The sequence below is a fragment of the Symsagittifera roscoffensis genome, chromosome 3, assembly GCF_963678635.1.
Source record: "Symsagittifera roscoffensis chromosome 3, txSymRosc1.1, whole genome shotgun sequence".
NCBI classification, from domain to species: Eukaryota; Metazoa; Xenacoelomorpha; order Acoela; family Convolutidae; genus Symsagittifera; species Symsagittifera roscoffensis.
Genome location: NC_087064.1, coordinates 2,267,787 through 2,283,344, shown reverse-complemented (window position 1 = coordinate 2,283,344; position 15,558 = coordinate 2,267,787). Strand labels below are relative to the sequence as shown.

The window sequence follows — 15,558 nt, the reverse complement described above, 5'->3', positions numbered from 1 at the left end:
ACAACTCTCAAAAGTTATCTTTGTTCCTACTATTGAAAGTGTTGAAGAGCTTGGTATTCGGGTGTTTTAGTTTTTTTTTGTTTTCCACACAAAGTCTGCTAACCCAAATAATGAATGGGTCGAGTGATATATCATTAAAAAAATTTTACGCCCTGAGTCAAACGACAGCAAAAAGGTAATTAGTTGCGTTGTTTTTGAGTTGTTTTAATTTTAGTCTAATTGTTGTTGTCTACTTTTGAGCGAGTGTAAAACCTCCTCACTCGCGTGACTTGTTCAAAATCAGACTAAAAAATTTTGTTTTAGAAGGTGTCAAAATTTTAGCTTACGAAGGAAAAACTAATTTGGAAGTTTAATTTCGTATTTTTTAGCAATGATTTTTTTCACATAGAAAATAAGAAAATTTTTGGAACAATTTTTTGAATTAATTTTTTTAAAGCTTTATCTGTAGGTTTTTCTATTTTTGAATAGAACCGCTGTCGATTCTGTCTTTTTCATTAACTTTTCTCTTTAACTGTTCGTACAATTTTCTCATTACACGCGCACAAATTAAGACACAAGTTTGAAAAATATATATATATATATTTTTGAATGAAGTTTTTTCTACGATTTGCTCGGAACATTCTGTGCTATTTGCACATGATCGGCTTTTTTTGTTTTGGATCTGCGTTAGCTTAATGCCGGGCAGTTTCTTAAGGAAAAATTTGTCTTTTGTTGACATTGTTTGCTCTGACCAGCGAAGTTTTGGAGGAACTATAAATTCAGGTGTTTTCGCATCTTGGTCTATATACCTGAAAAGAGCATCTTTTGAGTCCGAGTGGTGTTTTATGTTAAAACTGCCTTGTTCATGCTTCAAACTAAGAAAAAAATTCGAAAAAAAAACAAAAAAGGAATGATCGGAAAAGATTATCTGATTATTTTAGTTTTTGGTCATTTGGAGTACAGAGCGAAATTTTTTTCAATGAAATGCGTTTTTTGCCGCAAACAATTCGTTAAGAGACTGAATTAACGTTTCATATTGGAAATAGGCTGTTAGTAAAGGGCTACGGCGAAGTTGAAGTTAGCCTTCCTGTATGACCATGACAAAAACAAGCAAATAATTCAGTAAACCAACTGATATTTGGGTCTTTCCCAGGTGGCTGTAAACTTATCGGTGTTGCGAGCAGTATTTAAAAAAAAACAAACGGAGCCTTATCACTGTTTTTTAAGATTAGGAAGGACTATTTTAATGAAGGAGATGATCAAGAAGCTCGTTGTTCAGCTCATTATGACTAGACGCTGTTGCGCGCCAAATTAGGAACAACATTATTGTTTTGATTATTTTTTGGGCTGATTTACCTCAACCTTAGAAAAGCACGAGTATCTTTTTAAACATATCTTTTTAGAGCCGTAAGGGTCGAACTGAACTTGATTTGTGTCTTCCTACCATATTATTTTCTTATCCAAATAAATCATTAAGACAATTTTAAAAACATTTACAAAAAATTTTCATAGATGATAAGTCACAAATTCTGTTTTTATTTTGAAGATAATTGAGATAAAACATTATAAGTGTGAAGATACCAGCTGAATTTGAAACGATTGGAAAATAAACAGATGAAATTAATCGGTGAATCCTGAGCCGTTAATGTTAAGAAACCTGTATTTTTTTTTCAAAATTGTAATTAGTGGTTTCATAATTTAAGTGTTTTTAAATGCTCCATGTGTTCGGCTAGTTTATGTATCCGACCAATCTCGATGAGCGGAAGGGAACTATGGCTTAGGATGCGCGATAAAAAAAATTCCAGCCACTTTTGACTACTTCAAGGAAAATTCATAGGGCGTCAAATTTGATATCATAATATTTCCCCAGTGGTCGTGATTCGGATTCTTTTTGGATGCTTAAAAAATTTCGAAAGTCCTCTCAATGTCAAGGAAAACCGGCCTGATTTTTTTTTCGATTTTCAGATCAAATAAGATGAAATTTGCTTAGGCTGACCTCCAACGTTTAATTTTATTCGAATTTTTACGCTTTACTTAAATATCCGAAAAATTTCAGTAATTGCAATTTTTTCGGGCTTTTTTCATCTAATTAATTTGCATATTATAGAAAAAAAGTAAGAAAGCAAGACATAAGAAAACGCAAAAATAAGTTTCAAAGTTTTAGTTGCCTTTTTTTCTTGCTTATTCTCTAATTCAGTCTTATATTCTAGAAAAAAAGCAACAAAAAACCACGAAAGTTTTTCAGATTTTTTCTAGAATATAAGACTGAATTAGAGAATAAGCAAGAAAAAAAGGCCAGTAAAAGTTTCTAGGTTTACTTGCAGAGCAGCTAGCTTTCCCTGTTTATTTCAGGACTTCGAGTCATGTTTACTGGACGTAGTTGAATACATTCTGGAGGACCGATACAATGCCAAAGTGAAGGGCATCTATTGGAAATTCTGGCCATACTGCTTCAAAATCACATTCCCAGCCCTCAGCTGAAACTAACCCCCCCCCCCCTCTCACACCTCACGCCCTTTTTCATCTGCATTTTCATTATCTCCCGGCTCACTGCCGGCCAAATCCACCGCGCAAACTATCTCTTTATAAATAACTACTCAATTATGTTCGAAGTTTCTAAGCTCTTCTACTTCCTTCGATTTCGCTTTTTGTACCAACTGAAAATTAAGTTCATTTAAACTGAATGGCATGACTTAATAATTGGAAGATGAACAGACATTAAGTACAGTTTTATTCACATCAATCGAATGATCTTTAAACTATGACATTTTTCTTCTATAATTTGGGCGGAGCTGAAGGAAGAAGAGCTTAAATCGCTTACAGACCAGACACAGATTAATTATTTCAAGTGATGACGATCGAACCGTACGCTATCTTCTAATCGGCACAGCTCACTTTGTCTCAAATACAAGAGTAATCAATCAAAAGAGTAATGAAAATAATTCCCAAAAAATTCGATTGTTCATAGCATATTTCATGTTGAAATCAAACTTAAATATTTTTTCTCAGAAAAGAAATGCTCCTTCGGGTTGATTCGCTTCTTACATGTTTTATCAGGAGTTCATCCTCAGTATTTTGGGAGAAGTTTTTGATAACTTAAAATTTTTGATACCAATTTTTAGGATGAGCAAATATTGATTTTCCTAGAGAAGTTTATAGACTCCAAATACAATTTTTCCAAAAATGTCTGCATTTTCGTTGATTTTTGAAGACGTTGTGCCAAAACGGCGTTTTGTCTAAAACATAATTGGTCAAAAAGGAAAAACCCGGATGATGAAAAGATAAGACCAAATAAAAGAAAATGTTGATCGGTTGGAAATTCCAAAAATTGCAAAAAATCCGAAAAGTCGTCAAAACACAGGAGGGGCAGAATAGGTACTAGGGGTTTTTTAAGGGCTGGACCGATCAAAACTTTTAAAAAAATTTTCGACCTTTTTGTTCGACCACTTTGATTTTCTGATTGCCCCCGGAATACTTGGAAGCCCAGATTAGGCCTAAATGATCTGCTCCGCTGCGAATTTTAAAGCAAAAATCGAACCAAAAAATGACGTTTCAGCCCAAAGTTTATATCGTTCAGTTGTATGAAAAATGTACTTATCAGAAAAGTTAAACTTAAACAAGGTTGTGCTGTGTCGATTTGATAGTTATTATTTTTATCATATCAAGTTTTGTGAGCATAATTAACTCATATGTGGTTGAATTCACTTGAATTTTTTGTTTACAAAAATGGTATGTTGAAAGTGACTGCTGGCGGACACTTCCTACTTGTTTTTGGCTCTCTTTAACTTCCCATCACTGCTGTAACAACAGGCGGGGATTCGTTACAAGGTACAAAAATTATATATGCTAGGGGTTAGTTGAAGAGATCCCTGCTTTTAAATTGGCTCAGACGTTGTTTAGGGGGTAATGCTTCATGTCAGAACAATTGAGCGCCCGAAAATTATGCTATTATGCTAGTCAATCAAAACGAAGTATTAACCCCCGAAACCCCCCCCCCCCCCCCCACCCCACCCCCGCCCCCACAGCTACAGGGAGGGAAGTTGTTAAGGAGATCGGTTCTTTTTCTCTTCACCTATTCCTTAGTGAATGCCATTACTTAGCTCACCATGTTTTGTGATGTATTTTACAAGTTCAAATGAAATTGATCTATTCTCAAATGCGCCGAACCATCTCGACTTAATTTCTTTATTTATGCTTTCAACAAGTCATTCGGATAACCATATTTTTCGGGCAAGTGAGTTATGACTGGGGTGTATAACTCATAGAGTAATTTCGGATAGGGTACACCGTCTGCTCGTCACGCTATCTTATTTTCGGCCGGATAGATTCGTGCAACTTCTTAGTCTAATACCGATCCTAATCTTACTCTTATACTATCTAGTCTCAGGTTGTTTAACTAGTCTCTGCTAGGCTCAATAGATCTAGGGTATACTGGTTTATTGCGGCTGCTGAAGTGCTCGGGAGAGTCCAACTAATTTCTAAGTTAAATTCAAATCTCTCTGGTGCTGAAATTACAAGTAACTTCAGCACTTACAAATAAGTGGGTTGTTAGTTAGATGGATCATGATTGGTTAATATTAAATACTTTACATTGGTAAAACATTTAATTTATCCAATCATAAAATGTAGTTTAGATCAGGTTCCACCCATCCGGGTTTTACAGAGTTTTTTAGAACAGTTCTTCTGTAATTCAAGGATGGATGATGGACGTTGGTATTTGGCGAATCATCATATTTCTTTGTTTCCTTTTTGTTTAGGAAGTTCCAGGAAACTGGAGTTAGAGACATAAGACGTTGTGTTCTTCTTGTGACAACGACTGAGTCTCTGCAACAAAACCAATTCTGATTTCAGAATGGTTGGCTATGTCAGGTTTTTCTGTTCTTCGGGGAGAACTTCTTTTGTGTCTGATCTAGCTTGGGAATGGCGTGGAGATTGTGCGTGGAGGGGATGCCTGGTTACTCGGATCTGTACGTATACTTGGGTCATCGAGGTGGTCATTGGTCTAGTTCAATGAAGTCCTTTTCTGCGAGGTCAAGTCGTACTCTAAATCCTTTGAGTTGTGATTGTGAGCGGCATATCGATTGTAGTTGGTCATTCTCTCTCGAGTGTAGTGAGGTCGTCTTGTCTTTTGATGTTCGTCCTTGGTGTTGTATTCTGATCTATATATTGCATCATGTGATTTTACATTTTATAAAACTTTTATTAGTTTAATATTTTTTAATAATGATTTTAGTTAGTTGTTTTCACAAAAGCTTTTTGTTTTAGTTCGGTTATTTTGAAGAGTTACTCACCCTTGAGTAGCTCTTATTAAAAATAAAGGTGTGGTCACAAAGCGTGGATGTAGCGCGGTGGGTTAGGCCGGCTATAGAGCATGCTCAGGACGTCCTTCCTGGTGGGTTAGGCCAGGTGTGGGAGTATGATTTCATGCGGTTTTTGTGAGGGGTCCTGTTATGTGACAACGTTTTATGTTGGGTTTGTTGTGGTTTTTCTTATGTTTCGTTGGTTGTGTCCTTTTTTCAAAAATCAAATTGTTTGTGGTATGGGTTTGTCTTTCGACTTTTTTGTGTTTTATTATTTCTTTCTAAGACTTTGTAATAGTCTTCAAAAGAATAATTTATCCAGTTTTAAACTGGGTTAATCCCGTTTGGGTACCGTTGGTTTCCTTTTCTTAGTCATGCTGTTATTCTATGATTTGTGGTATTTAGTAAGCTGCGTTGGTTAGTTTTGTTTAGTATATGATTCCTTTCCAACCGGGTTAAAGGAAAGTTTGAAACATGTTATTATATGTTAGAGTTGTTGAGTGTGAAAACTTGAAACTGAAATTCATTATTTTAAACAATTCTTCGTGGGCGAGCTGTGCGAGTGTGGATAGAATTTCTGTGCGAATGAATGAAAATATCAAAAGGTTAGTACTGCAATTGCATTTTATTAATTTACTGCATAGAATTTTGAAATTTACTGCTAGTTATGGGGGAATTTTAAGATACAAATTTTCATCATAATTAGATTTACTGCTTTTGGGGGAAAATTTTATAAATTAATTTACTGCATTGGTATTATATTTATTTAATTGTTGGTGCACAAGTTTAATAGGGTTTTAAATAGTTTTGAAGAAGTTTGCTATTTTTTATTTTTCTTTTGTGAATTTTTCAGATGATCTAGGATGAAGGCTAAAAATCTAAAGAAAACATGAATAAAGAATGGTGAGTTTTTTAATATTATAATTAGTTAGTAATATTCATTGAATTCATACTTACCTGTTAGTCGTCGGGGAAAAAACCGTGGGGGAAGATATCGTGAATTAGTTCTGAAGTTGTTAGTAGTTTAGCTAAGATGCGGATGATATTTTTAGTTTGAAGCAGTGGCCAAAGCAATTGAAGTGCCTTAATAGTGGTTAGTTCTTCAGTGCCTACTGCAAACTCATAAGGTGTGTTTTGGATTAAGTTATATAATTTGTGGTTAAATTTAGTGTTGTGGATGAATTCTAAAATTGGGATTTCTATAGGTTGTAGGAATTCGTGCGGGATAAGGAAGGGTCGGGATTCTTCGGCGTTGAAGGTCTTGGTGATGGGGCAGAAAATGTACATTTGGGTTATGGGGTCATAATTACGAAGAATACCATGGAGGTTAGTGTCTTTAATACAATATGTGAAATTTAGGAAATACGGTGAAGTGTATTTTGAATTGATGAATTGAAAACGATGGTGTGGTTGTCTAGAGGGTGTGTGGAGGTCAAAGTGATTTTGGATGAAACGATAGTAACTGTATGTATGTGTTTGTTTAGTGCGCAACATAATATCGTGTGAGCAGTGTAAATCTCTTTCGTGTGGTGTAAGGAAATGAAAGGTTAGTGAAAAGATTTGGAAGCGTTCTTTAAAACTTTCGTATGCCTGTGTGTTTGTTAGTGCTTCTGAAATAATGTGATCAAACTTTCGGTCGAAGATGTTTAGTGTAAATACATATGGTGTCTTGATGAAAAATTTCTCGGTGATTTGTGGATTAGCGAAGCGATCGTCATCTAAGAATTGATCTTGGTTAGCTCTGATGATGTTGTGATCGTAGTATTCTAGCGTATATTCATTAGCTCTAGGTGCAGTGTGTATTTTTAGTGATTTTTTATATCCAACGTAAGTAAACTGTCTAGCGGTTAGTGGTGTAGTTAGTCGATATAGCATGTCTTTGTTTCGGTCTATATCGATGGAAGTGCTGGATAAAGGTAAGCAAAGAGGGTTAGTGAAATGATAGTATGAGGTCCAAGAGAGAGTGGGCATTAAAACGTATTCATCTACGAAGTTGCGTGTTTCGTTAGCGTCGTGAGGGGTGTTTAAGGTGTATTGTGGAAATGAGGGTAAAGTGATAGCTAAAAATTCTTTAGTGTTAGTATGCTGGGGGTGGTTGATGTATTCACGGGCTGTTCCTGGTTTTGCTGGGAAAGGATGGTTGGGGAATTTTCTTTTAAAAGTGCGGTAAGCTCTATTAGTGTTTAGTGAGGATATAGTGGATGTGGATGATGGTGTTAATGATTCAGTATAATTTGAAGAGGGTGTAGGGGGATTGGATGAATTTGTAGTGGAGGAGATTTGGTTTATGGTCGGGGTGTTAAGGTGGTAGGGTTGTTGTTGGAGGGTAATAAAATTATCTAGCTCTGGGGAGATTCGGGGGGTGTCTGGAGAATGAGATGATTGGTCAGAATGGTATGAGGAGTAGGTTGGGGTAACTTGGGAAGCATAAGAGGGTGTCGGAGTGATGGGGTCAGGGTTATTGGATAATATGGGTTGAAAAGGAGGTTGAGAAAAATTAGAAGGGTTATGAAAATTATTGGATGGAGATGGTTCTGAGTCGGCAAATTCATCGGGGGTTTCAATATTCGGGTTATTTAGCTGTGAGATGGAGTATAAAACTGAAATATGTGAGTTAGTGTCGGAATTCATGCCTGATGTTACATTGCTAGATGGAAAATCGGGTGGCGGAAAAGCAAAAAGTGGTATGATTGGGATTGAAGAGGTAAGATTGGTTGGATGGGAATTTGATCGATGTAGTGATCCAAGTTGGCGGCTCATCGTGGGCTAAAAAAATTATTATTTTGAGATTGAAAAGCGGTGGTATGGGGCTGTTCAATAATTTATTCATAAGTATTATCATCTTGTGATTGATGTGTCATTATATGTTGGACGGGACTTTGCGATGTATTGAGTCGAAAATTTGGATTATGTGTGATTGCTAAATTTCGGAAATTTCGTGGGACTAGGGATAGTGGATGGTTATTGGGTAGGGGTGGTAATTGTGGTGCCGTTGGCTGTGTGTCGACATTGTTATGTTCTTCGTCGTATGTATTTTGTCGTGTTGTTATTTTTGTGTTATATTCTTTTATTTGTGCGTCTAAAAGAATTTTGTTTATAGATGTGGAAAAAATTCCAAAAAATCCTGCAAAGAGTATGCGTGCTACGCTTGCTTGTCTGTTTACTTGTGTGTGTATAGCACATGTATTGTAGATTCCTTTTAAGAGTGAGAAAAGAAATCCAATAAAGTTAAACATTGCGTATAAAATAGTCAATTTTTCTAAGATGTAGTAGGGCCATCCTAGAAAATCGAGGATCTCATTTTTGAGTGTAACAAAGCTAAAAATGTTGATTGGTGATATATCTTGGGGACGGTATTTTTCGCCGTTTAGATATATATAATCTTTAATGTCTTTAAAATATCCGCTATAGTCTTGCGTGTAGATATCGGCAAAACCTGCGGTTTCTGCAAGTTTGCGTAAGTTTTGGTCAATTGATTGTCTTTGTATTGTGTCCATTTGTGTTAATAATTCCTGGAATTGTTGTGTTCTAATGTGATGTTGAATATCTGATTTTGAGTATATTCCTATTGATTGTAAGTCTATATTTGGGTTTCGAGCGATAGCGCGAATGCTTTCTGGTGAAAATTTTTTGAGTGATTGCATTAATGTGGGATATGGAGTGAGAAGGTAATATTTATTTTCATCAGGGTTTAGTTGTACTACATTGTGGCTATTTTCTGATCCACATGGGACTGCGGTATCCCAGAAATAGGTTCTTCGTGAAAGTGTATCCACGAAATGTACTTTATTCTTATAAAAGATAGGGATTCTTTTATAACATCGTTTATCTTCAAAAACGTATAGTGGTGATACTTTTTTGGTACAAGTATAAAACCATAAGATGTTTCCTTCATAGTCTAGAAAATTTGATCTATTTCCTGATAATAAGTATCCTGCATAGGGTATTTTTAATACTGCTAGTGCAAGTGATTGTAATATTTGTGTTCGTTCTAATTCGCATAGTTGGTGTAGTGTTTCTAATTCGGAGAGTGACATTTCTTGAAAAATTCGGCTAATTGTATAATCTAGTTTCATATCTAAATGAATATCATAGTGGATATTACCGAAATATGTAGTATTCATTAGTGATAATTCTTGTAAGCGTGTGCTTCTGGTGTCATAAGGTTTTAGATGTCCACCAGGTTGTCCGTTGCTTTTTTCAAAATTAACTGGTATATAGGATGTTCCTTCGTTTAGAGGATGACCTGTGGCATATGGGTCGATTTTTACTTTTCCAGTGGTCATGTCGAATCCTTTTTCGTATTCAACTAATATTTCAGAGTATTGTGTTCTGTGAAGTGGATTCCTGTATTTACATGCAAGTTCTGTTTCTTGATATATTTGAAAACGTGTCAATTTATTTTCTATATTGTCTATGTTTCTAAAATCAGAACTTAGTTTTCGTGATGGATGGACTTGTTCATAAGGGATTGATTGTATGAAATATTTTTCGTGAAATTTTATCATACGAGCGTGTATTTTTGCTACTTGAAATGTTGTACATGTATCTTCGGGGAACCAAACAATTGTTGCTTGTGTTCTCGTTGTAGGGTCGCAATATCCTTGATCATTTTTACAAGGTAGTCGGATTCCTTGATAGATCATTGTATTATCAGATAAATCTCGTGTGAGTTGTATTTTTTCGAGTTGTATTTTCCAATCGAAAAACATTATTTCTTGGTATCCTTTATTTTTCGTGTCTGCTTTGCAGTTTGATGGGTTATTTATACCAATGTGTGGTATCCAATGTTTATCATGTAGGTCATAGGTTAATCGTCCGTGTGCGCCGTTATACGGGTATTTTTCGTCTAGTTTTATATGTCCTTGGTGTCTTTCAAGTTGTGATTGGTGTACAGAGTCTGAAAAAACTTGAAAATTAACTAATTTTCTTTGGGAGTTTTTATTTTGTGTGATGTTTAGTCTAAGTAATTCATTTTTACAATCGTCGGGATTGAGATGTAAAAGACGTTCTATATTACTTTGATAGAATGATTCATGGTCAAGTCGGTTTTTGTTTCCGTTCGAGACTTGTGAACAATGTACTTTCTTTTCGGAAAATGTCGCTGTGAATTTATAACCTGTAACTGTTGTTGCTCGGGCTTTTGAATAGAGTGTTGCTATTATATCTGTGGTTTCTATAGCTTGTGGTTCTGTTTCACATTGTGATACTTGATTTATTGCATATTTATGTAGTGTTTTTTGTTCATTTTCTTCGCAATCGTAATGTGTTACTAATAAATCTTGTGGTCCTGTACGAGGGGAAGGGTTTATGTTTTGATTTGAGGTTACTAGAAAAAGGAGTTGGAGAAAAATTAATAATTTTAGAATATACATGTGTATGATAATCCTGAGTATGGATTATAAAATGTAATGTAACCAATTGTGTTTTTGGTATATCTGTCGTATTTATATATTACTTCAGTAGTTATAAACGGTGGTGGTAGTGATTGAGCTGTTATGTTAGGTGGGTTTAATGGATAGGGATGTTGAGTAATGTTATTTAACTTAACTGTGATTTCAAATTTTAATTGTAAACTGTTTTGTTGGAGTATTTGAATATTGTGATCACGGATATCGTTGTGAATATCTTGGCGATATTGTAATCTATTAAGTGCCCAGTTATGAAGGCGGTTACTTTCTTGATGTTGTCCAAATAATGGTGGAGGTGCTGTGAATGTATTCCAATCTAATCTTAAAGGAATATTTATTGATGATTGTTCTCGATATCTGGCGTCGAGATTATTTGGAAAATTTAAGTTAAAGGGTGGTGGTGAAAATTGGCTTATTGATGGTGTTGATGGTAGTGATAATGTTTCTGGTAGTGATGAGGATGTTGTTGTATCCGTAGAAATATCTATGGGGTCATTGACTAAATTTGGTTCACCTTGTGTAAATGAATGTGTAGTCCAATATGGAAATCGTGATGTTTGGTTTGGGGGGTTAAAAGGATTTTCACGTATTTGTTCAGATGTTGGTGTTGAACCTAAGTAATCTGATGGTAAGCTTGAGGTGCTACGTTGTGAAAGAAGTGTAGGGGTTTCTGGTAATATACCAGTGGTGTTTTCTGGAGTGGTTTGTGATGGGGATTGAGGTATATCAAAATGAACTCGGGGAGTTTGAAAATTTCTATTTCGTCGAGGATGTATAATTTGTCTATTTATTTCTGTTGTGTTTTGGTTTTGACTAAGGTTTCGTATTCTGCTTAGTTCTTGTGGTAGTGTTGGGTAAAGATTATATGTTGGTTCACTTAGAGATGCTTGTCGTTGAACTGGTTCTAGTGGTTCAGATAAACGAGCGTGCCGTTCTTCAAAAGTGTATGGATTGTCTTGAAAAGAAATTCGTGTAGATGTTTGAGGATTTTGAGTAGTTGAAGGTGGTGTTGGATTATCTTGGGATGATGTCGGTGAAGACTGATTCTGTGACTGTTGGGTAGCAATTTTTGATGGATTTTTGAATTGTTACTTTAGTGGGAAGGTTTATGTTTATTATAATATTCTTCCAAAAAAATAATTAGAAAAATTGTTGCTAGGGCAAATGTGATGATTGCTTTCTTTATACATTTACATATGGTCAAAATGAGGGATGATAAAAATGTTATGAAAATTACAAACAATAAAAAAATATCAGTTCTACTGAAAATTGTTCGTATCATTTAGACAAGTTGTGAAAATCGTACCTGTGGATATATTCAAGGGTTTTGGAAAGTTGGAGGAATAGTTCGAGTATAGTGTAGAAAATTAAAAAAATGTTACAAAAAATGATTAAGATTATTAGAAAAGATTCAAGTATATCAAAAAGAAATATTATAAAGGCTTCAAGTATTGAAAAAAAATGTTTAAAATTTATAAGTATTTGAGCAACTGTTTGAGAGAAAAGCATTTAAGAAATGATCTCTTGGTCGAATATTTTTTGCTGTTTGAGGCGATTTTCTAGTGTGGTCGAATTATTTATTAGTTTTTTGACAAGTGGGTTGAGTTTTGTAAAAAATTGTTGGGGGCAATTTTCATGGTGACTGGGAGGTCGTCTTTTTCTTTATTTTTGTTTGTCAAATGATCCGGGGTATGGTGAGATTTTTATACTTTAGGCTAATTAAAATCTTCATTTTGTTACTTTAGGCTAAGTTATCAAATTTGTTTTGGGGGTATTCGTGGTCTGAGTTGGGGAAATATTGTTGATCTTTGGGTTATTAGATAAGGGAGGGGTACGGTATTATGGTGATATTTATTTTAGCTGTCAAGTTGGAGTGGTTTGCTTATTTTTGACCTGGAGGTTGTAAAGTTATAGTTAGAGATGTGCCTGGAGTTCTAGATTATTCGTCTAATTGATCTTAGTTTGAGTTAGAGAAAGTGGCGGATTGGATGAATCCTATTGGTCTATTTTGAACTAGAATTATTGCGTACTTGTGAGCATGTTATTTTGAAAAATTAAAATGAAAAATGTTACGGAGGTTTCAAGATTGTGAAGTATAAAATCTTAAAATTACTTTTTAAATTCTACTTTCTTTAATATTTTAGATTGGGGGATGAACATTTTGTAGTTTTTACGTGGTTGATTTCGGAGTCTTGTTGTTTTTCTATGTTCTGATTTGTCTATTTCTTCTTGGGGTATTATTTGTTCTGTCATTTTTCTATTTTTTCTTTGTTTTGGAGATTCTTTATGGTTTTGTGTATTGTTTTTGGTGGCGGTTGGTTTTGTGTTTTGATTTTCGGTGGGGTTATCATTTTGTTCTGTGTTTTTCAGATGTGGTTCATTTTGAATGATTTTTAATCCTGTGAAAGAATATAATTGGGTTAATTCGCGGAGTGCGTATTCTTTTGGGTAATAAGGTAATAGGTTGTTTCGGTGCTGAACGATTTCTTTTTTATTGGAGTCGGTAATTTTATAGGTGACATCAGTGGGTCTTGCAATTATTTGGTAGGGTCCTTTTCGGAGGGGTTGTAATTTTTTAGAAATTCCTTTTTGAGTATTAAAATTAGGTATTAAAACAAATGTTCCAATTTTTAAATCGGAAGCTGGTGTAAAACGTGAATTGATTTGTTCATTTATGTTTTGTCTTTGTAATAACTTTTTCGTTATTTTTTGGTAAATTTCATTGTGTTTCTTATCTCTATTTAAAATCCATTCGGTGTGTGTACCGGAGGCTAGTTTAAGAATTTGTGGGTGATGAAAATGATCTTCATCGTGCGTATGTAATGGGAGGTTATAACAAATTGAGTCTTTATTTGGTTGACAATAACCTTGTGCGTTTTTATGGGAATTTGCTGTAAACATTATTGGTTTGCGTGGCTTTTGGTTAAAAACCATTTCGTATGGTGACATTCCTAAAGTTGTCGTGATTTGTGAATTATATGCTAAGGGAAATAATTTTACATCTGCTGACCATTCGGTATATTTTGTATCATTTCCGTTGATGATACATCTAAGATATTCTTGTAGTGAACGGTTCATACCTTCGACTAAGCCGTTTGTCCAAGGTGCATGAGATGTACGTGGTTTGTGTTTAATGTTGTATAAATGACATAGTGTTATTATTTCATTATTTATGAATTCTGTACCATTGTCTGTAACTAAAATTTCTGGTAGTCCAAATTTTGCTATCCAGTGTTCATAAAGTGTTGTATATGCGTAATAAGCATTACAATGTGGTACTGGGTTAAGTGCTACATAGTGTGTGAATGCGTCAACAATTACCATAATGTAGGAGTTTCCTTCTGATGAGGGTGAAATTGGGCCTTTAGTATCAAATGAGATACGGTGATTAAAGTACAAACTTTGTCCTTTAAAATCTTGTTTTTGTGCTATTTGTTTTTGATTTGGATAAGGTTTATTTAGTTGACATACTATACAATCATTGCATAGTACTTTTATCCAAATTGGTGCATTTGGGAAGTAAAAATTTTGTATAAAATTTGAATATGTTTTTTCTGATCCAGAGTGTCCTTTAATATTTTGTGTATGTGAAATATTAAAAGCTATAAGAATCATACTTAAAGGGAGACATGGAACTGTAGATTCATTCAGGTTATACTCTAAAAGGTCTGTATTTTCGTTAATTGTTGTGTTGTTAAATTTGCGAAAGTATCGGAGGAGTGTTTTGTTGCCTAGTATGGTTGAATCTGCTTTGATAGGTTTAGTTTTATATTTGTGCCATGATTTCAGTTGTCGAATTACTGGGTCAAGGTTTTGATATTGTTTCAGTGTTGAAATTGTAATTGTTTCTGTTGGGGGGAGGAAAATGTTTTCGATTTCTAATTTAGATAAGGGTATTGTATCAAGTGGGTCATGGAGGTCAAAAACTTGATTTATTGTGTATTTTGAATCATTTGTTTGTGGTCCTGATAAATTTATTTTATCAGTTAAATCTTCTTTTTCAATTAGTGGAAAATGGTCTTTTTTAGGCGGATGTTGTTTTGTTCGTTTTTGTTGGGTGTTATTTTTTATCCATTGAGAGTATGGGATTGGTTTGAAAGTTGATGTTCCAAGTAGATCAACTTCATAATGATTATTTTGACAATCTAAATAAAGTGGGAAATGTTGTAAATTATTTATTTGTGATTGTTCAATATCAGTTTTTACTGCATATTTGCATTCCAATCGGGGTGATGTTTCGTTTTCTGCAAGGTAGAATTTTATGTTTTTGGGTATTTCAACTGTTGTTTTTCGTGTAAGTAATTCAGGTGGTGTATTTCGACTTAAGGTGTCTGGTAATGCAAGATTTTTTCCTGCAGTCCAAACTATATGTAAGTTTGGAAATTTCATTAGTATTAGTTGAAATCTGTAAACTCGGTGGTTTGGGTTAGATTTTTGTGTAAAGAGAAAGATGATTGGTTTGTGGTCTGTGAATAAAACTGTGGGATGTTTTGATCCAAGTATCAGAAATTCATATTCTGTCAGTGTATATATTATGGCTGTACATTCTCTCATTAGAGTTGAGAGTCGTAGCTCTGCTTGAGTGAATAATCGAGAATTTGCTGATATGAGGTTCATTTTATTTGTACCATTATGTGATTGTAATAGTGCTGCGCCGATGCCAAAGTTCGAAGCATCGCACATTGCATAAAATGGTTGATCAGGGTCTGGAATTGTGTTTGAAATTTGTTCAGTTAAAAGTTTCTTTATTTCTTCGAATCGTGCTTGATGTTCTGTATTCCATTCAAAATTATTTTGTTGTCTAAGGATGTTGTAAAATGGTCGTAGATATAATTGCATTTTATAAACATATTTACTTAAAAAGTTTA

General features: G+C 34.5%; 1 protein-coding gene across 1 annotated transcript in view; it reads left to right on the top strand.

Moving 5' to 3' along the window:
- The window catches only part of LOC134841873 (uncharacterized), a 36,168-nt gene extending 33,255 nt beyond the window's left edge, over positions 1 to 2,913 (top strand). Inside the window, exon 4 of the mRNA XM_063857916.1 lies at positions 2,332 to 2,913. Within this exon, the coding sequence (XP_063713986.1) occupies positions 2,332 to 2,460 (129 nt within the window). The 3' untranslated portion in view covers positions 2,461 to 2,913. The remainder of the gene's footprint in view (positions 1 to 2,331) is intronic.
- The last annotated feature ends 12,645 nt before the right edge of the window (positions 2,914 to 15,558 follow it).